Here is a 27268-nt window from a genome sequence, read left to right as displayed (position 1 = left end):
CCTGCTGAGCATTGAATTTCCATGTGGGACAGACAGTTACATTTTGTCACTATATCAAAATGAGGAGTTGATCTCTCTAAAGCTCCACATTCATGCCAATGAAAGTGTCCTGGTGTCATAGGTGAAGTTCTCTGTGAAATGGTTCAATTTGGGCAACATCTTCAGAAAAGAATAAATAAATAAATAAATACATAGCATTGACATATTTCAACGTTGGGGACTTTAAATTGTATCTATAAATATTGCGCATTGATAAGCATAGTTAATTTTGACTGACATGACAAAGTAAATAATGTCATAAAGTAGCAGAGAATTGTATCTTGATAAACATTTGCTATATGTTTGCAAGTAATCACAAACTGCTACTATGATGAACAAAGTACTAGTGTTGTGGAGGTTGAAGCATGTCAGTTCTTTTTATTAGAAAAATGCACCAAAGTTTGATAAATATTTTTGCAATCTTACCGTAATAAGGAATGATGCTTCTCTTCTGTCACGCGCGCCACCGTCTCTACGGCAACCAAGAAGGGAACCCCAGCATGTGATTGGATGAGCTGCCAACCTCTTGTGTACAACAGTCCCTCCCCTCTTTTCAGTCATTCAGCTGGCTCCGTCTGCAGCAGTAGCTCTTGTCCAAGGATACTCCAGCCCAGTCCAGGGTGTCAAACCTCGAACGTTACACCGAAGAAACATGCTGAATAAACATTAGGCTGTCCAACAGAAGGAAAGCGGTATTATCACACCCGAAAGCAGGTAAACCAAGTCGCTGTTGTTAAAGAACAGAAAGCTCCGTGTCACGAACGGAGAACTTCCCGTTTCCGAGACTAAATTAGCGTGCGAGGGGCTTGTTGATGATGGGTAGGATGAGGTCAAGATTTAAAATTCTGCTGTGGTTATGATAATTTGTGCTTGAATGAACAGCAGCAGTTTTAGATATTTCAAAAGTTCATTCTGTGTGTGTTTCTATTGGTGACATTTGGTGTGAAATCTGGAGTGATATCCAAGTATAGACAAGGCTGTTAGTTAGCAAGTTGCTAGCTTGTAGCACCTGTTAGCTTCCTGTTTTATTCACTGAGTTTTTTTTTTTAAGATTGGCATATATTTATTTATCTAGTTGTTTTTCCCATGTTCATGTTGATAGTACCGTTATATTTCCACCTCGTCCTCCCACGCTTTCATTTATTACCAACTACCGATTGCTGAGCGGAAACTTGTGTCTAAGTTTGATTAGTAACTCATTAAAAAGCGGTGGCAACATAAAATTAGGTGTGAACAGAGCTTCCATTCTTCTGCATTGGTCATTGGAATATTTACATAGTTGGTTTATCCTATAGAGCTACACTCCCGTCGATAGAACAATGAAAACATTCTTTAAATACGTTTCTGTTTTAAAAAAGGTGGATGAAGAGAACTATGTCCTTTCATAAAAGCAATAAAATATACACATAGGTTACACATTAAGGCACGTGAAGAGGACGTTTAGCTTGTTCAGCTAAGCAAAGATGCATCCACTAAAATACACAGATTGCTCTGTTAGTTATGTCTTCATAACTTTTATTAGTACATAATTATTTGGGGTTCCCTTATCTCCAAAAACCAATTAATTGGATGCATGAGGTTTGTCTTATGTGCACTTAATTTATTTCTACTGTACAGCACAACTGATGAAGTCTAAATGCACATCTCCAAGGTGCTGTTTATTGTTCTTCACAATTTTGCAAACAAGCACTTCCAAACTTGTTTCCAAACTGTATTGACCTTTTTCCACTTCATCAAGCATGCAGTCGGATTTGAACAATGTTGCAGAAATACATGTACATGCTATGTAACTAAGAAAATTGTCAATTGTTAGTTATTTGTTTCAAGTTTAAACCTATTTATTGGGTAGGTTTGTTACACACTGTGATATATCTCAGGAATTTATTTCTGTTCATTTTGGATTGTGGTTTACAAATTCAGTTTCTGGTAAAGTCATATAAGATATATAAAGGATTCAACAAAGTACATAGTATATAGTAGTGTTTTTTTTAAATATAATCTGTTGAGATTGTTATTTTTAATCAGCTAGAGTTTGATGTCTGGTATGTAGTGTACATTAGCCTAAAATATAAAAAAAAAAAATTCTGTGCTTTGGTTGATTCTTTTTCAACCTTTTTATTGTTGTTGTGTGTCTTCCATTGTTTTCTTCTCAAAAAGGATTATGATAATCTTTGAAAGCTTTGTATTCACCAGGCTCACGCCAAACTGCTTAAAACCAGAATTCAGATTAAAGACACTGAGCATTTGTAATCCTCAGTGGAAGGACTGTCTGTACACACTACAAGCATAACCTGGCTTTGACAGGATTTGTAAATTGATGGCATTAGTTGGAGCTTAATATCATGTCAAGCAAATAATGGGATCTGCTGACATGTAATTAACAATTAACAAACTAAACAAACCTTAGATTGCTATGGCTGTAGAAGAATGATTATGATGGCATGTGTTTTCTCACAAGCCATATATGCATTGTCGGCCAAAAAGATTTTGTGTACATTAGAACTGCTTTCATTTGCTGATGATTTTTAGAATTGTTAAAGAAAACAATTATGGATCCATCTGGTAAACATCTGTCTAGTAAACATTGTCCTTTTTTAACCCCAGAAAGTTTCCATCAGTGCTCCTTCAAGATTGTTGACAGTCCACCATGTTGTCAAGGTTGAGGACATCCTGGTCCCTGAGGCCCTGCGTCTCCGTTTGCAGATGGGCACACACCAAAGAGAAGGGAAGACCCCTAATGCTTAATCCTCGCACCAACAAGGTAGACTGTCTGACTTTGCCTTCAAGTGTCAAGATTTATCCATAAATGTCTAGGTTTACTTTGTGAAACTGCGGTCTGATCTGTACGTGTTGTGAAAACTGCATTGCTCAGCAGGAAACCTGTTCCTTTGTTAGGCCACAGTGCACAAAAGAAGAACTTTAGACCGAAACTGAACACTAGACAAAATAAATGTTGATTATCTAGAAAATGTTCCTCCTTTTTATGGTTTTCATGCATCCATGAAAACCATAATGCATGACCTGGTGCACCTTTGTTCTAAATTATGAGGCAACAGACAAACTAGCTGAGTTTGAGTTTATTTATTTATTCAGGACTATGCACAGGAACAATAATATCAGAACCTGAAGCAGTTCCCCCACTCTCCTTGAATTTATTTATTTTTCGGATTTCTTCTGATCAGATCCCAATTATTGGAATTCCAGGAAGCTATGTGGTATATAGATAGGAAGGCTCACATCCACAAAGACAGTAATGGAAAAACGAAACAAAAAAGTTGGAGAAAGAATGCAGAAGCACAATTAAGCTCACAATGGATGGTAACAGTAAAACCAGGCAGTAGTGTTAAATTATTCTGGTCTTTGCATCAGTTATGTAGGAGAATATTTATTGACAGGAAGAAGTTTTTTTTTAATTGCTTCTATAATAAACAAATATGTGTACAATAGGTGCAGCCTGCACATATTGTACTATTCATATTAAAGACACTCTGCACCTATTGTGCAATAGGTACCAGTCCCTCACATTAGTTGTGTCTGTTTACATTTTGTTTTGGGTTTTAGTTTTTGTAAAAAATAAAATAAAAAACATGTAGCTAAAGTTTACAGACATTACAGATAATGTTGAAATATATTGGTGTGCAACAATTTGAAAATGGTTCCTTTTAGACAACATTGAGGCTAAAATACAATAAGAATCTCAGTGCTGTAGTTGCACGCCTACAAGAAGTGGAATAGCTGAGATATAGCCAGCTTGCTATGAGAGTGCAGCTGTGAACACTCAAGGCTTTTGTCATTTTTATCGTCTTATAAATCAAACCTGTGTAATTTACTGAGAACACCAGGGGCTGTTACTGAGGGAGAAAGCAGGTGCACAGAGTCTGCTTTCCAGGGCAGGATTCAGGGCTCCCTGTACTGTTTCTGTGTGTCCGTGCTCAGTTTCAACCCACTGCCTCTGTAGGTTTAATTTTATATGATTCAGTACTCAATTCTGAGTAATGAATTAAGAAATTTGCATATTTTTTCATAGTTTGCTATATCAAGACCAAACTATGGAAAAAGATCTAAGGTTTCGCAGTAATGATGTTAATCTAAAACAATACATTAGTGCTGTGATTTCTGAAGCATGGCACCTAAGTGTAGTTACTTATTTGCAAAATAATATATATCTAATAATAACTAAAATTACTCCTGAAAAAACATTTTATTCAATGTTTGTATTGATCACTGCACAGACTGAAACGCTTATTTTTTAATAGATTTATTAGACATAGACTGGGATATTTAAAGCCAGTATATTTTTTGTAATTTTGATGATTAGAAGACATGTTATATGTGCTAGTAGGAGGGCAAGCCACAAAACATATTACTAAAGGGTCTGGTTGTTCAGAGTACTGTGACCAAGCATAGAGTGTTCAGTGGAAGGAAAATGTGTGGTAGGAAAAGATCCACTAGCTATTGGGAAAACTGCAACCTAGGGAGGATTTTTGGGCACAGTTCATTTGAGAATTTGAGGAAGCTTCACACAGAGTGGACTGAGGCTTGAGTCGGCACATCAAGAGCCACTAAACAGACAAATCTCACACAAGGACTACAAGGGTCTTACTGAGGAGAAAAAGAACTGGACTGTTGCTCAGTGCCCATTGTCCTCTGTTTAGATGAAAGTGAAGTTTCCATTTTATTTAGAAATTTATGTCTCAGAGTCTGGAGAATGGGCGATGAGGCACAGAACCCTCACTGCTTGAAGTCCAGTGTGAAGTTTCCATGATCAGGGATGATTTGGGGTGATCTGTTCATGTTGGTCCACCGTGTTTTCTGAAGTCCATGGTCAACGCGATCACCTCGAAGGAAACTTTAGCAAATCTCATGTCTTCTTCTGCTGACAAGCTCTACGCAGATGCTAATTTCATTATCCAGCAGGACTTCCCACAATGCCGAAGGTACCAAACTCTGTTTCAGTGCCCATGGTGTTCCTGTACTTGATGGGCAGCAAATTTACCTGATCTCAATCCTCTGAAGAGTCTTTGGGATTTTCTTAGGGAGATGAGATACCAGATTCAACAGTGCAGTAATTATGCATTAATGCAGTGATTCATGCAAAAGGAGGTCCAATCAATTTTTCAGTGAATAAAAATGAACATACTTTTCAGGAGCCTGAGATTTATTTATTTTAGATAAAGATATATTTATTTTAGTATATGTCAAGAATTTATGGTGAAGACTATAATACAAAATCATCTTCCTTTACTTTGGGACTTCAGGTACAAAAGAGAAGTAACTGATAATCCCTATTGACCTAAAACAGATAAAGTTTTTGTCTTGTATATGTTAGACAGTCAAAGGTTGCTGTCTTCCAGAGTCGACAACAAAACTGTGTTGTTTTGGTCTTCAGCAGTAAAAGGAATCTGCTGTAAACTTTGTTTTAGTGGGGGAAGCAACATGTCGTCAAGGACTATTATATAATGTAATTTATGCTGAATATGTTTATGGAATTGGACACATCATACAAGTAAAAAGAAAATATTTATATTGTTGTTTATTCGGTTTAGCTTAAAACACTTCAGGAGAACTGATGCATTCTAAACAGCTACAATCATGTAAACAGAAACGCTATCAGATGTTTACAGCACTGTTACCTTATCCTGAGAGCGGCTCATGTTGGAGCTGAGTGAAGTAAATGCTCACTCAGCATGACTTGGCATTTTTTTGTGAAGCAGCCCCTCTTCCATATGACTGTTGCAGCACAATCAGCCCCCTCTCCAGCCCCTCACTCAGTGCCTTTTTTTGTTTTCCGCCCATTCCTGTAACTACTCGTGCACACATGTTCACATATGCTACAGGAACACAAACAACAAGAGCCCCATCTTTTATAAAGGGGTGTTTCTAAAAATTGTGTCCCTCATTGGCTCCTTTAAGGTGACTCCATGTTTTATTTTCCTGTGGGCAAATTGCTTTCTTCTGTCTTCTCTCATGTCTCCCAGATCTCGCATTCTGCTGTCAGGAGCCCATAGGTCAACCCTATAAACCCATATAGGGTGCCCTCTAGTGATAGATACTGTATACCATTATGCATCCAGAAAAGTTTTAATAATCATTTCAACAAGATCAACATTTTACATTTTACAGCAAACATAGAAGCCAAATGGTATACAGTTTTTCATCTGGGAAGATAAAATGTCTAAAATGCTACATCGACTAACCTGGCATAAAAGCATATCTAAAATCACTTTCAATAAAGCGTTCCAATAAACGCATTATTGGAACACAACAATGTTACTGTAAATATGCAAGACAGTGCAAATAATTGAAGCCTAGCTAACGCAAGTGCCAACATATGTTTGTCATTCTGTATATGTTCTGTTTAGCAACCCAGGATGAATTGGATTTGGAAGGAAGGTTAGGATTAGGTTTGGAATTAGGGTTGAAAGGACGGTTAGGATTAGGATTTGAAGGAGTGATCAGATTAGGGTTGGAATTAAGATTGAAAGGATGGTTGGGACTAGGGTTGGATGAAGTGTTGGAGCTAAGGATGGAAGGAGGGATGAAAGGGTTAGGTTTGGAACCCTCATAGCTAACGGTCAGTGTTTTTTTTTTCTTTTTTTTTTCTGAAAACTGAGCATAATGCAAGCAAACAATTGAAGATGGATTTATTGAAATCTGTAAAATATATAAAAAAGCTGAAATAAGTAGAAGTATGACTACATTTTAAAGTTTCTATCTCAAAGTTTGTGGAAGTAGTTAGCTGTGATAGAGTGCAAAGTTTTTAGCAGTATTTTATTATTATAATTTTTTTTTTAGAAATTATAGGATTTTCCTTTCATGTCAGTAGGGCCCAAGATGATCACACAAAGCTGAAATATTTCACAAACCCTATGATACAATATTAAAAGACGTAACCCGTAACGTCCTCAGTGAGCAGAATATGGTTAAAGTTGGATGGTTAAAATTGCACAAAGTATGCAGAAGTAATTAAGTAGTAAAAAGTGAATGGAAAAAATTGGACAAACTCAAATATTAGTTTCCAGCAAAAACTATGTTTACTTTTTTTTTTTTTTTTTTTTTTTTGCAGAGATTCTTCCAACATTCATTCTGGTCATGCTCTTCTTGCATTTTGTATGTTACTCCACAGGGTATGGCCTTCACCCTGCAGGAGCGACAGATTCTGGGGATTCATGGTATGTTGCCTCCCAAAGTGGAGTCTCAGGACCTTCAGGCTATGCGTTTTCAGAAGAATCTCAAGAAGATGACGGATCCCCTGCAAAAGTAATTACATATTTTCCTTAAAACATGTTAGGGTGGGAGTTTTTGGATTCGTTTTTCTCTTTTTCTTATTTGTTTCTTTTAATGCACAGGTACATCTACCTGATGGGAATCCAAGAAAGGAATGAGAGACTTTTCTATAGGGTGTTGATGGAAGACATCGAGGAACTAATGCCCATAGTTTACACTCCTACTGTGGGATTGGCCTGCACACAGTATGGACACATATTTAGGAGACCAAAGTAAGCAGGAATAACTAATACATCTTTGCACATTTAATGTATTGATAAATTGTAGAAATATTAGTTACTTTTATACTTTTATTGAACCAGGAAGAAAAATATGTTTTAATTTAGAAAATAGATTTATTGTTCTGTTTTAGTTGAGAATTAGTCCTAAAATGGCTTAAAAACAATGTGTGTTTTCTCTCCTTAGGGGTTTGTTTATTTCAATTCTGGATAGAGGACATATCCGCTCCATCCTTGATAACTGGCCAGCAACAAATGTGGCAGTGAGTACCTGACCACACAAATTCATTTCAGATAGTACTAATAAAACACTGTAAATATCACTCATCAAGGCATTATTCTTTCCTACATCCACAAACAAGTGATTTCACAAAGTTTTTGAGGATATTTAAAACTGATACCTGTGACGCTCCTGAATATATTTGATTCAGGAGCATTTAGATAAATGGTAAAATGATTTAATGTTTAGATAAATGGCAAAATGATTTAATGTCAATTTTTTTCCCTGCCTTCTCTTGCTGTCTTTCTAAAGGCTGTAGTAGTAACTGACGGAGAACGTATTTTAGGCTTGGGAGACCTGGGGTGTTACGGAATGGCCATACCTGTTGGGAAACTCTGTCTTTACACCGCCTGTGCTGGCATTAGACCTGAGAAATGTCTTCCTGTGGTGTTAGACGTTGGCACAGACAATGAGGTAGGAAGGCAGACTATACATACAGTACTTTGTTTGCTCCATTTATGATCCTTGTTTCAGTTATAGCAGATTTATAACACTGTTCCTCCTTTTTATCTTTGCGCATCTGTCAGACTCTTCTCAAAGACCCCTTCTACATGGGCCTGTATCAGCGACGGGATCGGTCTCAAGCATACGATGACCTAATTGATGAGTTCATGGAAGCAGTTGTGGAAAAATATGGACAGGACACACTGATTCAGTTTGAGGACTTTGGGAATCACAACGCATTCCGCTTCCTTCGGAAGTACAGGGAAAAATACTGCACCTTCAACGACGATATTCAAGGTACACCAATCCTAACACTAGCATGTTGGTGTTTTGGCTAACTCATTTTAGTTATACACTGGTTACTACAACTTAAGAAAAAATAATAAACAGACCAAAAGCATTATTATTGTATTGGTTGTTTTCTGTATGGCTCTGTACGTTTCCATGTTTCCAGGGACTGCATCTGTAGCACTGGCTGGTCTGTTAGCAGCTCAGAGGGCCATTGGCAAACCCCTCACCGAACACCGGGTTCTCTTCCTGGGAGCTGGCGAGGTAAGTCGACATTTCCCAAGTTTTTAAAATTCAGCTTCTTTATGAGAGTCACACTGCCCCACACTGACAATAGCTGGTTGTACTGAAAAGAAACACAGTAAGACATGGATTTGCTCAGTTAATGTGATAAAAAGGAACAGTTTCAATATACAATGTCTGAATACTTTCCCTCCAGGCTGCTCTTGGTATTGCCAATCTGATTGTGATGGCCATGATGGAGCTGGGGCTTACCCAAGCAGAGGCCAGAGAAAAGATCTGGATGTATGACGCACATGGTTTACTCGTGAAGGTTAGTGAGCAGAACAAAACCTTCTGTGTGCACACAGCTACATTTTGACCAGCATGGCTGCTTCCTCTTTGTGAATCTTCAGGACAGAGAACACAAAACGGATGCCAACCAGGAGCTCTTTGTTCATGACAGTCCGGGGAAAGTACAGACCTTCCTAGATGCTGTGAACACTATCAAGCCCACTGCTATCATTGGTGATTACAGTCTAGTTTTTTACTTCTTGGATGTAAAACACATGGCCTTTATTTGAGGTTTCAATCACAAGTTTATTTTTTCTGTCTTGTTTTTTTTTTATTTTTTATTTTCAACTCGGCATAAGGATTAAGGTTTGGTGGCTTTGTTTTTTTCCAGGTGTGGCAGGAGCAGGGCGTCTCTTTACAAATGATGTCATCAAAGCCATGGGATCCTTAAATGAGCGGCCAATTATATTTGCCTTGAGTAATCCAACGAATAAAGCAGAGTGCACAGCAGAGGAAGCCTACACAATAACTAATGTAGGCATTTTTCGATTTTTTTATTTTTGGCCTCTATTTATTTATTAACTTGCTTACTTTTTGAACTGTTGTAGGTAAGTTTAAAACGGAGTCTGCTGGCTACCCCAGTGCTTAGTTTTCTGTGTCTGTGTCTCACAGGGTAGATGTCTGTTTGCTAGTGGCAGCCCGTTTGGTCCAGTCACACTGAGTGATGGTCGTGCGTTTATACCAGGACAAGGGAACAATGTTTACATCTTCCCAGGTTATAATAAAAATGATTATGGATATTTATTATGTACCTAATTGAGCCTAAGAGGATATAAATTATCTGCACATTTCATGAACTTGAGAGATAAAAAAAGATAACTTATACTTTGTTTTCACTTTGTCAAGATGACTGATGACCCTATATTGTGTATTGAAGCTCATCCTACTCATCCTATTTTTTGCTTCAGGTGTTGCTATGGCTGTGATCCTGAGTGGAGTGAGACATATCTGTGATACTGTGTTCTTGGAGGCTTCCAAGGTACAAAAAAGTGTTTCTCAAATCATTTTTCAGACTTTGCTGAACCTCTCCTTTACGTCACACTCTCTCCAGCTTTCCTTTTGTTGCTGACTGTCTTGTGTGTTTGCTTCTCTCAACCTCGTTTAACCCTTTGATGTGTCCTTTTCCTTCTCTCTAGACTCTGGCATAACAGCTATCAGATGAAGAGCTTTTAAAAGGCTGATCCATCTGTGCGCTTCCTTCTTTTGCTGGGATACATTTCGATTAACACTCTTCACTGCAAATGATTAACACAATGCTTTCATGTTGAAATAGGTGTCTGTATTGCAATGGTAGAACCGGTTCTGCACAGTTTTAGTTTAATGTCTATTTTATTACTCAACCACTTTAAATTAATGCCTGCAATAAGATATGATTGGCAAGCAGAATAAATTACTGACAAATGATTATAGTACTGAATATATTCTTTTTTCATAGGTTGAAGAAATATAACATTAAAGTATTTCCATATCTGTTGCAGTCTCTTGCTGAGCAGCTAACAGATAAAGAGCTTGCAGAGGGAAGGCTCTATCCTCCTCTCGCCAACATCAGAGAAGTTTCTCTTCAGATTGCTGTCAAGGTAAACCCTGGAACAATACCCGTTTGTCAATTGCTCATTTATTATTAGTTGATGCTTCGACTGCTGGTGATTCCGTGTATAAAGTCATTTAATTTAGTCAAATCCTTCAGATGTAATCTTTATTTGATAGAGGCTTATGTTGTCTGGATAGAATCTGATTTCTATCAGATTCTGTCTATGTAATGATTCCTTGAGGGAATCTTTACCTTGGCAAAATTCCTGATTATTTGTCTTGTCTGAAGAAACTAGATATAACTTTGTAAATGTATTAAAAATTCAGCTTTGAATGTCAAACTGCACATATCTAAATGTGGTGATATCAAAGGTTTAAAAACGTCTCCAGCACTGCATGTCTCACTGATGTGTTTCTTCTCCATTGCAGGTGATGGAGTTCGTCTATGCCAAAGGCATGGCGTTCCGTTACCCTGAACCTCTAGACAAGAACGGCTTTGTGCGTGCCACTGCGTTTAACACAGACTACGACTCCTTACTGCCAGATACTTATGACTGGCCAGGTGTTAGCTTCAGTCCTATCAACTAGAAGTAGAAAAGCACATCCTCAAAGTGGCCAGTGTCTTGGTGGACCCCTTTTCTCTTCTTTCATTTTTCACCCCAATTTTTTTTTTCCGTGAAACAGTTAAAGCAATGCTGAGGCAAACGTTAGTTTGTGTCAAAGTAGTTGCACTGGATCTGTGAGAACTGGACTAGAGACAGACTGTAGAAAGAGCCACAGCTTCTCTCCACAAGTCAATACTGTGTTTTTTAATGTCAACTAGAGGGCCACCTGGTGGTGGAAAGGTGCAGTGTGTGATACCTCGTGAAATTTAAATGCCCTTTGCATTTCTTCTTCGTTTGAAAGTAGAAAACATGTGATTGTGTTATTTTTGGTTTTTTTTACATTTTATGTCCAGCAACACTTTGATCAAACACTTTGAACACCGAGATAGCAATTTTGTAAGGGAAAACAAGGAATACTGCAACTATTTTAGTTTAAAATTTCTTTAACAAAATGGTTAGACATATAGTTATTGTTTTTGAATACATCCTTTTTTTGAACATAAGAATACATTGGCTACTGAGCAATTGCCCTAATTCTTTTAAAACCGATTTCACCAGGTATCTGACAGAATAAATGTAACCCAATTGTTGTCTACACTCCAAATGAACAACTATTTATTAAGCACAAACTTTGTTCAAACTTTTTAACTGCATGTAGATATTACAACCAATGTTGTGTTAAAACTCCTTTAGTAATTTTATATTAGATAATCCATCCCCTTAAAACATTTCCTTTGGCTTAAGTGTTGAAGAAAATATATTACCCGTATTAGTATAACATTATAGAATATACATTATTTTCTTAAGATACTGTGCACTTTTTGACTCAATATTTATTTTATTTTTTTTTTACTTTATTATCTCTCTCTTTTCACATGCAGTTGAGCACGTTGAGAATTTAGGCTTTTTTTAATCCATCCTGAAAGCTGTGGCCACAGATGAAAATTGCGGCTCACAGCAAGAAGTTGCTGAGCCACAGAAGATACAGATACCTGGAAATATAGTTTAGCGCCAGCTAAATACAGCAGAAATAATAAAGATGATTTACCTCATATGAAATACAAAAACGAATATCAAGATTTTCACAGAGGGAATAACTGTACAAATACACACATACACACACAAGTACAAATATAATAAACTTTATTATAAACCAAAGTGTCAGTTGTGTTGTTAAAGACTTTGGCAAAACTGAGCATTTAGATACAGTCTTATAGCCATAGGTATTGTTTTAGGTAATATTTACTGTAGACAGCTGAGAAATGGTCCGACAGAACAAAAAGTGACTTTGGTTTTAGGACTGAATGGTTTTCAATATTCAATGTGCAGCTTTTTCTCTGCAGCTTTAGGATGTGATGTGTTGCTAAAGGGAAAGTGTTATTTATATTTATAAATGTATACATGCAAAAATTAAATTAATCTGAAATAGCTCATGTGACTTTCTGCCATTTCCTGGCAGTATTTGTCCAATGTTGTGTTCCTGAACTTTTTTTTTCTTCTTTTTAATAGTGCTACTTTAGTTTTTTAGTATGTTGGTAATTTTACTGAACTCTTATACAAAACTGCACTGCATTCTGGGAAATGTAGGTAGAGGAAAGGCTTTATCCACTCAGTCTCCTAGCCAGCTAAGCAAGGTGGGTGACAACTAACTCACTTTTGGTTACTAGTAGCGAGTAACTTGCGCAGTAGCAGTTTTGTGTTTCGCCACTGTGCCTCAACTTAGAACAACATAGAGTGATAATATGAATGCCACAGCTTAAAAGGAAATTGAGAGTACAGGTCACATCACCAGTTTTGGTAGTATTTCAGATATTTAAAACAAAAAACTAATCAATATCTGTTAATTGATATGAATACGCTGACATAATCATATCGCCCAATCTAATTGATGTACTGCTGCAGAATAAAATTTTGTTGTATCTTGACTCACTGGTCTTGTAGTTTCCTTTGGATCATCTTTTATCCTTATAGAGATATTATAACAAGCAACCACTTTTAGAGTCTGTTGCTTAAATAGGGACTTAAGTATTAAAAGTATTTTAAACACTATGCTTTTATTTCATAAACATTACAGGGAAAAAAAAAGTCGGGTTGTTACAATTAAAGCATTACAAAGACAAAGAAAATTTAAGCCCTGTGTTTTTAGCGCGTCTTTTCAGCCAATCCAATCTTCCAGCGCCGCGCCGTCTCACATTTTGCGTCATCACTGTGAGACCTGTTCTGGCAGGCAACATGGCTCACGTCACTGTTTGTGGAAGTTTCGATATTTTGGACTGATCTCCTGTAACTGGGAGGATGGCCATGGATATGACCTTCCTCGGAACCGGGTCGGCTTACCCGTCTCCTCACCGCGGCGCCTCGGCCGTGGTGCTGCGGACGGACGGGGAGTGCTGGCTGTTTGACTGCGGAGAGGGAACCCAGACCCAACTGATGAAGAGCCAGCTCAGAGCCGGTGAGGAACCAGCCGAACCCCGCTAAGTAAAAAAAAGGTTTGAGATGGTAATAAATGAGATTCATTTCAATCTGGACTTCTTCATTGTTGGTAGATCATTGTCACGTCATGGTGTCCACACAGGGCGCATCACTAAGGTTTTCATCTCCCACCTGCATGGCGATCACCTGTTCGGGTTGCCTGGTCTCCTCTGCACCGTGAGCCTCAACACCAACCCCGACGTCGAGCAGAGCCTGAAGTGTGTGGACATCTACGGGCCCCGGGGCCTCAGGAAGTTTCTCAGAGTGACTCTTGGCCTCACAGGATCTCAGCTGCTCTTCCCGTATGCAGGCAGGTGCAACGCAAACCTCCTGCTGCTAAAACTCAGGACCGAATTGAAAACATGAAAGCATACCTTGTTTCCTTTCATGTTCATGTAAACAGGCGTTTCATACTTTCAGACATCTCAGCTGCTGCCTGGAGAATCATTTATCATGAAATTTTAAATACTTGGAAAAATAAATACAATGCATTCTCATGAAGTATTAAGTATATGACGTATCCAGCTGTTTAGTTTAGAACTGGTCCTTTTTTGTTGTCGTTTGTTAATTGCTTATTGGTTGCCTCTTGTTGCTGTAGTGCATGAGCTGCAGCCCACACCAGACCAGAGTCCTGAAGAGGGACAGCTGAGTCTGGAGGTATGTTTTTTTTTTTTTCTTTTTCTTTTTGAAGGAGTTAAAGGTGAAAAAATGATAAGCCAAACAAAAAAAACTAAAAAACTTATTTATTGTTTTATCTTGATCTTGAGAAATCTCAACAAGCTGTTGAGATGAACTTCCTCCATCATATAAATGCATCAAGATTATTTCAGCTTCCCTATATTTATTTACACTTCTTTAAAAATGGATGCATTGAAACGACGTCTGTTGTTTATTACTTTTATTTGAGTGGTGCTTGTAGGTTTCCGATTTGCTCTGACATTTGTCTAACATTACAGATGACTGTGGACTGCAGCCCTCCCCATCCTCAGGAGCAGCCTGGCAGGACGATTCCTCTGGACGTCTCCGGCGACTGCTACCTCCTCTTCCAAGATAACAAGTTTGTCGTCAAGGCCTTCCGGCTGTTTCACCGCATCCCTTCCTTTGGCTTCTGCATCCAGGAACATGATCGTCCCGGAAGACTGAAAACAAAACTACTAAAGGAGCTCGGTAATAAATACCTCCTGATTTACTATCAACCTGAACCAGCCATTGGACAGACGTTTCAATTTCCCATAGAAAAATCCACTTTTTACCACAAACAACCAAAGAATGAATTTAAAGTTATTTTAATAGTGCGTTTAGTACATATACTCCTTTTTTGGTTAACATCACAACCTCATGAACTTTTGAGACATGAGGGACATTTTTGGACAGTAATTTCTGTATTTTTCAACTTTCTTGGTTATGTTGAAAGAAAATTTCCATCACGATGTATATTTTTAAAACCCCTTACACTCATACACTTTTTTTACCCGGAAAAATGTAAAAAAAAAAAAAAAAAAGGTTTGATGCAAGTGGTGTGAGTGTGCCTAAAATATTTTAGGGAAACAAAATAATAAAGAAATAAGTGTGAAAACAGGGAGAAAACATTTTCAATGCAAATTTAAGACTGCTTGTATTTTTGTTCACATTCCCAAACTGACAATGCTGTTAATCATTGGCCGATTTCAGTTTGGTAACAAAGTGTGAAACTATAAACAGGAACTTTGTAATTTTGAAAGCTTTTAAGCTTATGAGCTAGACAGTGTAACTGAAAGTTATTATTCTAATTTTATTAATGATTGATGTATTTTCTGAACTTTAGGTATTAAACCAGGCCCTCTGTACGGCCGTCTCAAAGCTGGCGAGTCTCTGGTTCTTGACAGCGGACGCTTACTGCATCCCAGTGAGGTTCTGGAAGCAGACATTCCCGGGAGGAAAGTCTGTGTTTTCGGTGACTGCAGCTCGGTGCTTGGTGAAGGAGCTTTCCGTCTGTGCGACAGGGCGGACGTTCTGGTCCACGAGGCCACCCTTGGGAACGAGCACCGGGAGAAAGCTGTGGACCACGGACACAGCACGCCCGAGATGGCAGCGGCCGTGGCTCGGACTTGCTCTGCACGGAGGCTGGTCCTTTATCATTTCAGTCAGCGCTACAAACCCAGTTCCCTACAGAAGGAGGGAGACGAGGACGAAGTCTCAGAGCTCAAGAAGCAAGCTGACCAGGCTTTACAGGACAGTGGGGTAGAGGTGATTCTGGCAGAGGACTTTTTGACCATTCAAATTCCTCTCAAAAGACAGCCGTCCAGTTAAGGTTTGATGTGACGCAAGTGGATATGATTAATCTAACGTGTGTAATTTAGTCCTTATTTATCACTGACTTTCATTTCCTTGTTCACTGTAAACCAAAATGTGACCCAGACATACAAATACACGCTAAAGCTTTTCTGACAATGCTTTTTTGTTTTTCTCAATTTTCTTTAAAGTAAAAAAAAAAACAGCAAATAATTCAAGTCCTCCAGCAGGTTCTGGCATAACTTCTGTTTGATGGCAAATGAAGGTTAATTACCTGTACTGCAGTAAATGTTTGCTAATAACTCAAGTATATAATGACAATTGTTTAATGCAGCATGCAAGTTGTCGAGGGCGTTAGGAAACTTCCACTCGGTTAGCCTGATAAAAACCAGCTCCTTGTTCTACGCTTTGCTTCAAACAGCGAGTCCGAACGCCCGGCTATTGACAAATGACCGCTTGCTGGAGGGTTGGGCTTTTAATAAACTTGCAGGGTAGGAGTGAATGTTTTATTAGATGTTCAATATTTATCTTTAAGATAACAGTTCTCACTTTCTTCTACTTGCTGGACAAATCTCCCTGTAAAACATTCACCTCGGGTATTCATGTTTGAGGAATGGAGAGCTTGCTATCACTGTTTTCATCTTTAGCAGAAGTTATGAATTGAAGCTTAATCTTGCTTTGGCAACTTTTATCTGCATTTTATTTTTTTGATGCCTTTTTCAAAATTCTCAATTTCAGTCAGATGAATCTTACAAGTTCTGACCGTTAGCTCGACACCCATTTTTCTGGGATGTCAACTTTTCTTCTACAGTTTTTCTTTTTTTTCTTAATTTCATTGTTCAATATACTGACCTCTGTAATATTACTAAAGACAAAAAGAAGTATGCAATCATCTCTGAAGTTTTTCCAGAGCTTTATTTCTGGATCTGTACACAAGGTATTAAAGTACAACAGAAAATACAAAATAATGTTTAACAAAAGGAAAAAAAAAAAAACAACAGCAATGTTTATGTATAATTCTTATAAACAATAAAGATAGCTTCTTGAACATTTCTCATAGTGAAGTTTTTGATTGTCTATATTTCTGGATATACATTTTTACGTTTTGTAGGGTTTTTTTTTTATTCACAAAGGTGTTTTTCGGTTTTAAAGGATGTGAATTTTCAGTTTCAAAACACGACTGCTATATTCTGTTTAACTTTTAAACTTCTAAACACAATACAAAATATAAAATAAATTTTAGTGCTTTCCTGCACACACAAATCTCAAGCCAGAGAGATCAATAAAATATCACATTTTCCGAGTTCACAGGGAGGTGAGAACCTACTCAAACTACTTAATGGCCTTTACATTCTGACAGTTTTTAGTCTTTGTACAAACCACATGTGAAATAAATATCACTGCACTGCTAAAGCTAGAAGAGCTTGGAGGACCTACTGCATTATGCGCATTGCATTAAAAGAGAAACGAGCTCTTCGCATACTTAGACTCAGCAGCCATCCCTTAACCATCAAGACAAATATCGACGAGTAAAAAGATTTAGGAAAGAAAGATGAGTGTCTTTTACACATGGCTGCAAAAACCGCAACATTGAGTAATACCAGCACGTCTTCAGGTAAAGCCGTTTTCTGTGGCACACTAGAGAGGCAGGCGCAGCTGGCATGCGTGGTTTCAGCTGCCGCCTGGAGTTTTTGGGTATTGTGACTATCCAAACAGAGAAATGAGATTTGAACAAGTCAAATGTTTAAATGCAGAAAAAAAAAAAAAAAAGAAAAATAACCCATGACTGTACATATCTACAAATTATTGCCTTTCTGACAGAGAACCAAATTTCAAAGCTTTGTATCAACACAAACTCACAAGTGTAAGAGGTCAGTTAATAGGCGTTTTAAAGGCTATTTGCTAATTATTTACATGAAATGCAGATGTAAAGAACCTCTCTCTGATGCTGGGCTTTCGAACTGAATTTACATGATGGAAACTTAGTGATGATTAGTGGGCGTGAATTTGATCTTTACACAAACATTATGGGAGAAATGCAAGCATGTACTGGACAAGACAGACATGATGTTCCCCTGAAACAAACTAAACACTCATAGCACGATGCATAGATAAATTAAGTAAACACTACTACTGCATCCAATTCACTGACGCCGATCCGCTGAACTTTTTTTTTTTGGATTTTTTGTTTTTGTTTTACAATTATGGAATTCAGTCAAGTAAAAACCGCTCCATTTCTGCTACGTTGCTCCCATGAAATTGTCAATCGGGTTTTAAAAGGCATCTCTCGTCAGTACAGGCTAAGCAGAGGTTACGTACGCAACTCAAGAGGCTTTAAATAAACATAACACCACCAGCAGGTTTACCAAAGCCTGCTAGTAATGGGGGGAAAAAATGGAGCTACTTGATTGAGGAACAAATTCTACCATATTTAACAATAACAAGGTCATATACAGGTAAACCTGCCAAAGAGCAGCATGAACAAACTCAAAAGTATTAAATTAAGTCTTACAAAGGTCAAAGTATACTCAATAAATACAGAACTTTACTGTGTCAGTGTTTACATGGCTATGAACCCAACCACAAATCTTTGCATTGCTATATTGCTGTTACAGTTTGCTCCAAAGGTTTCACAACAGGGAGAAAAGGAAAACAATGCGACCCCCAATTACGTTGAGGCTGCAAAACGTTTTCTTCACCAGCTGTGTAGAAGCACGATGATAAAACAACAAATCAGGGCCAGAAATTTAGATTTGACATGAGGAGAAAAAAATTAAAAAAAATAAAAAATTAGGATGCTGCAAAGGTTCGCACATGCCAAGTTAAATTAATCTGAACTTAAAGATGAGCTGCACCAACAGACTGCCTCTTTACGGTTTCAAATCATGACATGTTTTGTGCGTCGCACTCCTCGGGGTTTTGATGCTGTAGCTGAGAGAAAGACTGGAAGCTAATTATTTTAGTATCAACAAAGTGTTTGAAAATTAAACTTCTATAATCTATGTATAAATTAGGCTGCAAAAGAGCAAGACTTGACTCAGCTAAAGTACTCTTTTTTTTTTTTTCCTTTAAGTGCTTGTGAGTAATGGAACATGCCAGATTTGCCTTTTTGAAAATTTAATTAGTCTGCATTCTTTATCGAATGGGATGGGATGAGTTTTGCCTCTTCAAGACAAATCAAAATGTCAGAAAAAAAAATGTATATTAAGTAAACAAAAAAAAACTAAAAGATTCTGATTGGTGCATCTCCATAAATTAACTCAAATCGAAGAACCTTTGCAGCAAGTCAAAACACTTCCTGGCCTCTGAGTGAATCTGCATGCTAGTGTTACTTCCACTCAGGTTTTTGGAGTTGGTGGGGTGGGGGGTCAACAACACCATCTGCACCATTCTGATTACTGAAAAGTACCTGTAAACCAAACACAATTAAAAAAAAAAAAAAAACATTAAATATAAGTACCACATCAAATAAAGACAGGCAACTACTAACACTAGAGGCAGAAAACAATCTGTTTTGGCAGCTGAAAAGACTGGTAGGATAACAGACTGTAGCGCTGAAGATGCTTGTATATGTCAGGGAAGAAGATTCACGACTCTCCTACTGCAGCTTCTGGGCCCCACGGTACATGGACGTTACACATCTCGTAAACGCAAACGAAAATAAAATAAATGGCTATATAAACTCTTGAGAGAAATCAAGATTTTAGTTCTATATGGTAGACATCACTGATGTCATATTACACAAAAAATGAAAACAAAAGGTATATTCATATACATATATATAGATATGTATATATTTATATAATAGAATTTAAACAAATCAGATTTTCCAGTGAGGTCAGTCTTATGTACAAGAAAAAAAAAAAAAAAAAGGTTTCAAAAAGGGAAGAACAGAGGAAGAAGACGAGGAAGATCACTCTGACTGAAGTGCTGCAGTATGCTGTGTGTGGTGCCGCGCGTGCGCTCCCAGAAACCCGTTGGGCTCGCCGCTGCCGGCTAAGCTTCCAAAGTCTGTGACGGACACGGCCATTTTGGCGCCGGTGATTCGGTGGTGGTGCGTCGTTGTCCGTCGGGCTTCAAAGTCCACACCGAGGTTAGCGACGGAAACGTCGTTGATAAACGAGTCAGGCAGTGTCATCTTGAGTCTCTTGGAGGGCCGCTCGCAGTCCTTGTTGACGCACACTCCTCCGAGCTGGCCCAGGTCGGAGTAGAAACCGGCGTCGAGCATGTTGAGGCAGTCGGGGTCGGCGCCGTTGGAAGGGAACCCGAGGGATTCGTCGTGGCTCAGGGATCCACGGTGGAGACTTTCCAGAGGAGGAAAGCTATAGGAGTCTAAGCAACTCACCTCACCAGGGGCGCATACTGTGGCTACAGTGTTGCTTAAAGCTGTGAGGACACAGAACTGTGTTAGTTTGGAAAATCTAAAGTTGACAACTACGTTAAAAAAAAAAAAAAAAAAAAAAATAGGACAAGTCAGAAAATCAATGCTACGAAGAATTTCACATTATCCCCACACAAACCTGTGAGATCGCTTGCAGTGATGGAGTTGAGCAGACTGAGCTGCTGCTCTGTTGTGGCCTCCATCCTTCCCCCTCCACCCGCGCCTGAACACACAGATGACGAGCTGTCCACCGCCAAGCCCTCTGCTTCATCCACCAGCCTGTCCATCAGGTCACTGCACAATAAAATCACAACCGAGACAATTTCTTCAACATCAGGTATCGTATGTTTTCCCCCAGCCTGTGTGTGAGACACGGAGCAAACAGGTCAAACCAACTTGTTCCGGTCACTTACGTTACACCAGGATAGCTGCTGTACTTCTTCTTCCCAAACCGATTCTGCTGCACAAACACGTCGAAGCGCTCGGACTTCTTCCACATGTAATAAAACGCTACGCATTCTGCTACTGTCCGTGTTGTTACCTGAGGGGACAAAAACATTCAAATTCAAAAAAAATTTTTTTTTTTTTTTTTACTTTTGCATAAATACTTTAGTAAAAACATGAAGTAAGTCTCACTTTGTGCTTCTGAATAAGGTGAAAGTTCTTGTCGTACATCTGAAGAGCATGTTCAAAGTTCCTGCATTCTTCCTCCGACCATGGAGGAGATTTTTCTAAAACAAAACACGACAAATATTAAACAGCGATTCCTGGAATCATCTGAAAAGTAAAGGATGTCTTAACCACAGAGTCCGTCTAAATAACTGAGCTTAAAGGCTGAAAGAATTAAGTTTATTAATTGATCTAACATCTGACAAGACAAACTTTGGATATTCCATTATTTACTATTACACCTCATCTGAAAAAAAAAAAACCATACATATTTATAAATAAAGGACCTATTGAATGGAATAGTGAGATCATTTCCTTGTTTGCTTACCTTTAGAGGATTTCACATGGTTGCAGTATCTTTCTAGTGCTTCACGGATGTTGTAGTTGCATTTCACAAGCTCGTACAAAGCCTAAGTTGGAAAAAATTAAGTATTGGACAAAAAAAAAAAAAAAAAAAAAATCAGATAAAAACTACCCAGAGAAATCTTTATTTATTTATTTTTTCAATATGTTACATCAAAGGATCGTCAAGGAGATGTAACCTACCTGCTCGTCATCTCGAACATGCATCCCTGGTTTGTCGCATCCTGTGCTTTCATCCGTTGTCCTTGACAATACTTCAGAGAGATAACTCCTAACCTTGTTTTCGGACAGAACGTCTGGGCTCCATAGTAACTCGTCATCATCTTCATACACTGTTTGAAAGAGGAGATGGTTTAGAGTTAGAGCTGCTGCTTAATTCCCCTTGATGTTGTTAGGAATTGGCTAGACAGCATGTACAGATGCAAAGAGCAGCGCTCACCTTTCTCCTCATCTATGTAGTGACAGAGGCCAGATGGCACCTCTGCTTGGTACTCGGCCCCCACCATGATTTCCTTGAAAAATAGAGAATATCATGTTGAAAGTAAATACAAAAGGTCTGGCTTCATGTGACATGAAGTTTATTATTACGTAATATATAATACAATCCATCACTCACTTTTCCAGAGTCGTCGGGGCTTGGCCCAAGATCGTCACACTCTGATTCTTTATCCCCATCAGAGATGGCATTGGCTAAAAAAAAAAAAAAGAAGAAATCATATTAATAAACACACTCCTTTACTTTCTGGCTCAGAAGTGTGAGGTTTAAACCTTCATATAATTTTGAGAATCTACAAGATGATCTCATTTGTCTGTAAAATTTTGCTGAACGCACAAATGGTGTCAGGATTTAGTGTAAACTGGTAAACATTTTAAATGTCACCCAAAGTATTTGACTATTTTGCCATGACTTTGACATATCATCGATCTCCTGTTCATAGTTTTCTTTTTCAGGGCAAACACTCTGACTTTGATCGTCACCATGTTAAATATTGAAGGACACATCATCAACCATTCTAAAATCTGATACAAAATGTTATAATAAAATAAATGGATGCAAATTATGATTGTGCAAAGTCACTCAGTCACAATCCAATTGCAAATATGTCATTTTTCACTCAGTAAGCTATAGATAAAACTTTAACACCAACAGACACAAATCTGTAAACTTACATCGAAGTGTTCTTGGAAAGAAGTCTGTGGTCTCATGAGAAGTAACTGATGGGGTCAGATCATCAGCTGAAGATTGGGTCTCCTCCTCATAATGACCAGATAACAGATCTTTCGCTATTTCCTCCTGATGAGACCAGAATAAACAATTAGATAGAGCACAACTAATTATTTTGTCCAAGATATAAACTTTTTAATATGTTTAATGTGTGTGTGCATTTGCAGGTCTTTACCTTATCCAATGTCATGTCAGGCAGCTCATCAGTCAGGTCCCCAGAGGAACTGTCTATACTGGAGCCAGCTGACGCCTCATAGCGATAAATCGCCAAAAGTTCTTCCAAAGGCATGTTCCCTTCCTGATGGAAAAAATAAAATAAAATAAAATGTAAATTTTTCTGTGATGTGATGGCTGCATTAGATGGAAAATATTTCTACCAATTTAAATAATAAACTTAAATTGGCTAAATTTAATAATTAAGATTAAACTAGAACATACTGAATGTTTTAATGAATTGACTTCTTTTTATTTGTTGCGGATTGGTCTTTTCTAAATTGTACTGATTAAGTACGTAATTTGAAGGCAAATGAAATGAGGACTAGTTTACCCTTTCCAAATCTGCAAGTTCAGAGCTGAAGTTCCTCCCGTCATCTAAAGACTCCTCCTCTTCCAGGGTCCTCTCGTCGTCGTATTCATGAACTAACATTTCTGCAGTTGGGTCAAAGTCATGGTCCTCTGATGATAAAGAGCCAACTGAACAAACAAAACAGAAATATCTTAGCAGCATCGCACACAAATTGTTTAAGGGAGATCACACCATCACAAGAGTCGCAGGAAAACACAAGAGAGCACAAGACTAGATTGTTCAGATTTCAGTGCTACTAAAATAGTCAGTATCCTTCTAATATTTAAGTAATACAAAAGCATTTCTTTAAAAAAGACTTAGGCAAATTAAACATAAAAACAATAATTCATGGTGAATTAGTTACCTGGACTTGAACTTCCTAGAGAAGCCTGAAAGTAAAAAGAGCAAAATATTAATATAATTATATATATATATATATATATATATATATATATATAAACCCCATATAGCTTTGTCATTAGGAGAAAAAAAAAATCTCTACCACAAAAAACATTCATGGACGAATATGGGAAATGTGTGATGCATGTGAATCTATGAGCTAATAAACATTTTGTTCATCAATGTAACTTTCATTGAAACATCTTTACATCACACAGCATTAACAGATGCAACCAAGAGAATGCATACATGTTAAATATGGTCACAGATGCTAAGAACTTTCAAATTTGTGATTGTGTTGCATCAATAGTTACACAGAATTTTTTTGATTTAACAAAACAGTGTTTGATTCACCTGAAAATAAACTGATGTTTTTTAAAGGTTTGACTGTTGGTTGACATTTTCAGATACTGATATATCAAAAATTCAAATGATTTAATAGGTTACACCATGCTTAATTAGGTCTCTCCCCCGCACACACAACCACACACCAGGCTGTATTAAAATGCTGACATAATTTTCAGATGAAATTTAGGTCTCAACTATAATGTTTCATTTTAAAAAGAATAAGATGAATGCATTTTCATTTCAAGACAGCATAATGTCACCATTTTTAAAGGCAAACACATATTTTAAATCACAGCACTAATATGACATTATCACACTTCTCATAGTATAGCAATATTTAAAACTAAGAATTTGTTTTTTTCTAATCCCACCCCCCCCAAAAAAATGTTTTATTGAAAATTCAGAGGCATAAATGAAACCAGAAATTATTAAGCATTAAACTACAAATACAATCTTAGCATAAAATGATTTGATGCCCTTTCAGATGAAACTGGTTAACATTTCCATCTTCAGAATTTTGCCAACATACCTGTATGCAAAAAAGTGCATGATGTTTTTACAGCTGCAGTAATAAAAATTAAGCAAACTCGTGAAATGATAAGCTCCAAAAATTCGTAAGTTGATCGAAATAGTAGCAAATGACCTAAAATCTGAAATAGTCATTATGATGGGCCAAATGTGGGTATACTTTATTTTAAATGTCTCTGCTCCAAACAGCATCATGCATTCATCCAGAATACATGTTAACAATCCACAAAGGGGGATACATATTCAGAAATACCGTTATGGTTACCTGCTATGGGTAGCTAATTTGACATGAGCCGCAAGTCATATTGCAATTTCATATTTGAAGCAAGGAATTGGGATTCTTCACTACATCCAAATAAATCAGGCCCCTGTGTAAAAGACAACAGCAAGATTTGAACTGAATCTGCTCCCGAAACACTTTGCTAGCCGCCAAGCTAACCCTAAAAGCTTAATGTTAACCCTCTGCATCGAGAAATGTAAACACTAATTTGGTTTGCATCGCGCCGTCATCGGTGGGGAAAGATGTTCTTTTCCGTAAAGGTACTGTAAAATAAGCTCAAGCCATTTAAATACAACTTAAATTATAATAAACTCGAAATGCTCTGTTATTTCCTTTAAGCAGCCAACTGGCGTTAAATTTACGTATCAATTTACACAGTCTCTACTGCGAAGCAGCTGAGAGCGAAGGCGCAGAGGCCTCCTAGTGAAGGATCACTTCAGACATTCAAGCATATTTTATAGGAATAAAAATGACATTTATGGCATAAAACACGCTATACATGCAGCAAAAACGTTTTTCTCCTCAATCGATAACATAAAGATTAAAACTAAAATACGTGAATACAAAAAATATCGATTAAAGACCGGGAGCTTCTCCCCTGTTTTCCCTCTTACCTCCGCCATATTGGTACCTTTAGCTAATGAGCTCGTCCTAGCTCAATACCCGGATGAGAGCTCTGAGCCAATCAGAGGTCCAGGTGACGGCTGTAGTCGTGACGCCGGTCAAACCAACCACTGATCAGAGTAACGGCAATGATCAATACATGTTAAATTGACAGATGAATATTTCAAGAAAACGTGAAAAAAGCACAAGTCAGATCAATTTTCTATACAGAACATAATAGATGTCATGTCATCGACCCTAATGGTACCTCACGAACCAGCAGTTTCAGCAGTTTGCTAGAACATTCCTGGTACGGTCTCAGAACATACTAGCTTATTTCCTACTCTTCCTATTACATATTGTAGCTATTTCATTTCCAAAACTCTGTCGTGGACATGGTCATTTATTTCGTTCCGTTGTCCTTGCAGCATAAGACATATTTTGGAGCCCTGTTAAGAAAATGACCATAGGCAAATTATTGAACCTTTTCAGTCTATAATCTAAAGGCATTCTTACCTAAAGTATGCAATAGTCGTCCAATATTATTATTCCCTAATGCATTAAATTTTACCAAAGTTTTTCTTCTCAAGTGGTTTCAGTTACATTTAAGGATGGCAAAAAATTATATTTTCATAATAAACTTTTTAAAAGAGTTTTTTCACACGCCTAAGCAGATCGTCGAAACAACAAATAGCGTTCTATAGTTGTGCGCTGGGCAAACACTTCCATTTGCAGCTAATATTTATATAAAATTTGTATATTTTAAAAGCATGGTAAATGTTTTATAAATTCGTGATCAGATATTTTAGTTCAGTTTTCAATTCTAAATTTTTCATCGGCAGTTGGCTGTTTAAAAATTAAACAAATCTTCATAATAGACATAGAAATATCAAATGTAGAGTCACCTTAAAATGTTATTTGACTCTACAACATTGCCTTAAAAGAGATTAAAACAGTCTGTTTCTTATACAATGGCCAGCAGGAGGCAAAATAAGTGCAGGGAGCCATTTTTTTGTTTTTGTTTTTGAAATTTTGTCTTGCTCAAGAAAGCTATCATTCAGTCATGTATAAAACTGCTGTGTAATTTTACAATTACGTAAACACATATTAATTTTATGTAATTGTAATTCCTAAGCCATGGGAAAATGTCATTGTTTCCTAAATTATCAGTGCTTTGGCATTGCTACATTAAACACAGTTTCCCCATTATTTTATCTAATGAAATGTATTGTTTATTTAGTCAGTATTATTATTTTTGTTTCGCTGTCACAGGAAGTTAATATCTCTAAATCTGGAAAGTGGAATCCCCAGTGAAGGACAAACAGTGTGGGCTGCATTGGAAGACTTATGAGTCACAGTTTCAGACTATTCAGAGGAACCTCCCTCCACAGGTTATACTTGAACCATATATGAGAGTGTTTTAACAGGTAAATATTATGTACTACTCTTCACACCATTTCCCATACATTCCAGAGAAACAACTAGGGCACCCTATGAAAGCTTGTCTTTTTTCTAAGGTACACCAGGGAGTATTTTGTACATGTAAGTACTTTAAGCATGGCAGTTAAGGGGTCAATATCAATTTTAATACTTGTGAACATTTTAAGTTATATAAGCAAACAATAAGAATTTAAGAAGAAAACAAGTTATAACTGTGACAGACTGGTGACATATCCAGGGTGTTCCCCCCCTCTCGGCCAAGACGTTCACTGGAGATAGGCAGCAGCACCCCTCCCGAACCCAGTAGGGACAAAAGTGTACAGAAATGGATGGATGGATGGATGGATGGATGGATGGATGGATGGATGGATGGATGGATGGATGGATGGATGGATGGATGGATGGATGGATGGATGGATGGATGGATGGATGGATGGATGGATGGATGGATGGAACAAGT

General features: G+C 37.6%; 3 protein-coding genes across 3 annotated transcripts; 2 read left to right on the top strand and 1 right to left on the bottom strand.

Moving 5' to 3' along the window:
- Positions 1-588: 588 nt before the first annotated feature.
- On the top strand, positions 589-13189 carry me2 (malic enzyme 2, NAD(+)-dependent, mitochondrial). The gene is made up of 15 exons (XM_014985577.2): positions 589-753; positions 2644-2800; positions 7166-7299; positions 7389-7538; positions 7732-7807; positions 8077-8238; positions 8352-8565; positions 8723-8820; positions 8996-9109; positions 9192-9303; positions 9461-9603; positions 9742-9844; positions 10038-10108; positions 10608-10706; positions 11089-13189. Exons 2-15 carry the CDS (start codon positions 2687-2689, stop codon positions 11245-11247), a joined length of 1749 nt encoding a protein of 582 aa, XP_014841063.2. The 5' UTR covers positions 589-753; positions 2644-2686; the 3' UTR covers positions 11248-13189.
- Positions 13190-13375: 186 nt separating this feature from the next.
- Positions 13376-17060, top strand: LOC106916955 (zinc phosphodiesterase ELAC protein 1). The gene is made up of 5 exons (XM_014985580.2): positions 13376-13716; positions 13840-14046; positions 14335-14393; positions 14693-14903; positions 15541-17060. The coding sequence occupies exons 1-5, from the start codon at positions 13560-13562 to the stop codon at positions 16023-16025; spliced, it is 1119 nt and encodes a 372-aa protein (XP_014841066.1). The 5' UTR covers positions 13376-13559; the 3' UTR covers positions 16026-17060.
- mier3b (mesoderm induction early response 1, family member 3 b) lies at positions 16904-23596 on the bottom strand. The gene is made up of 12 exons (XM_014985579.2): positions 23575-23596; positions 23193-23338; positions 22821-22943; positions 22591-22714; positions 22037-22110; positions 21860-21932; positions 21604-21752; positions 21386-21467; positions 21025-21119; positions 20802-20929; positions 20528-20682; positions 16904-20393 (listed from the first exon to the last, which is right to left on the bottom strand). Exons 2-12 carry the CDS (start codon positions 23289-23291, stop codon positions 19921-19923), a joined length of 1575 nt encoding a protein of 524 aa, XP_014841065.1. The 5' UTR covers positions 23292-23338; positions 23575-23596; the 3' UTR covers positions 16904-19920.
- Positions 23597-27268: the final 3672 nt, after the last annotated feature.

This window comes from Poecilia mexicana, unplaced genomic scaffold, assembly GCF_051168715.1.
Source record: "Poecilia mexicana isolate PSO_F unplaced genomic scaffold, ASM5116871v1 scaffold_9, whole genome shotgun sequence".
NCBI lineage: Eukaryota > Metazoa > Chordata > Actinopteri > Cyprinodontiformes > Poeciliidae > Poecilia > Poecilia mexicana.
This window is presented reverse-complemented; position numbering and strand designations above follow the sequence as displayed.

Bases quoted from the DNA above. Each gene is read 5' to 3' on its own strand.
- me2 (XM_014985577.2), top strand. From the start codon at position 2,687: ATGTTGTCAAGGTTGAGGACATCCTGGTCCCTGAGGCCCTGCGTCTCC. The intron at 7,808-8,076 runs GTGAGTACCTGA...GTCTTTCTAAAG, and splicing joins GGCCAGCAACAAATGTGGCA to GCTGTAGTAGTAACTGACGG. The intron at 8,239-8,351 runs GTAGGAAGGCAG...CGCATCTGTCAG, and splicing joins ACGTTGGCACAGACAATGAG to ACTCTTCTCAAAGACCCCTT.
- LOC106916955 (XM_014985580.2), top strand. From the start codon at position 13,560: ATGGCCATGGATATGACCTTCCTCGGAACCGGGTCGGCTTACCCGTCT. The intron at 13,717-13,839 runs GTGAGGAACCAG...GTGTCCACACAG, and splicing joins GAAGAGCCAGCTCAGAGCCG to GGCGCATCACTAAGGTTTTC. The intron at 14,047-14,334 runs GCAGGTGCAACG...TTGTTGCTGTAG, and splicing joins GCTGCTCTTCCCGTATGCAG to TGCATGAGCTGCAGCCCACA.
- mier3b (XM_014985579.2), bottom strand. From the start codon at position 23,291: ATGTTAGTTCATGAATACGACGACGAGAGGACCCTGGAAGAGGAGGAG. The intron at 21,468-21,603 runs GTAGGTTACATC...TTTCCAACTTAG, and splicing joins ATGTTCGAGATGACGAGCAG to GCTTTGTACGAGCTTGTGAA. The intron at 21,120-21,385 runs GTAAGCAAACAA...GTTTTGTTTTAG, and splicing joins CCATGTGAAATCCTCTAAAG to AAAAATCTCCTCCATGGTCG.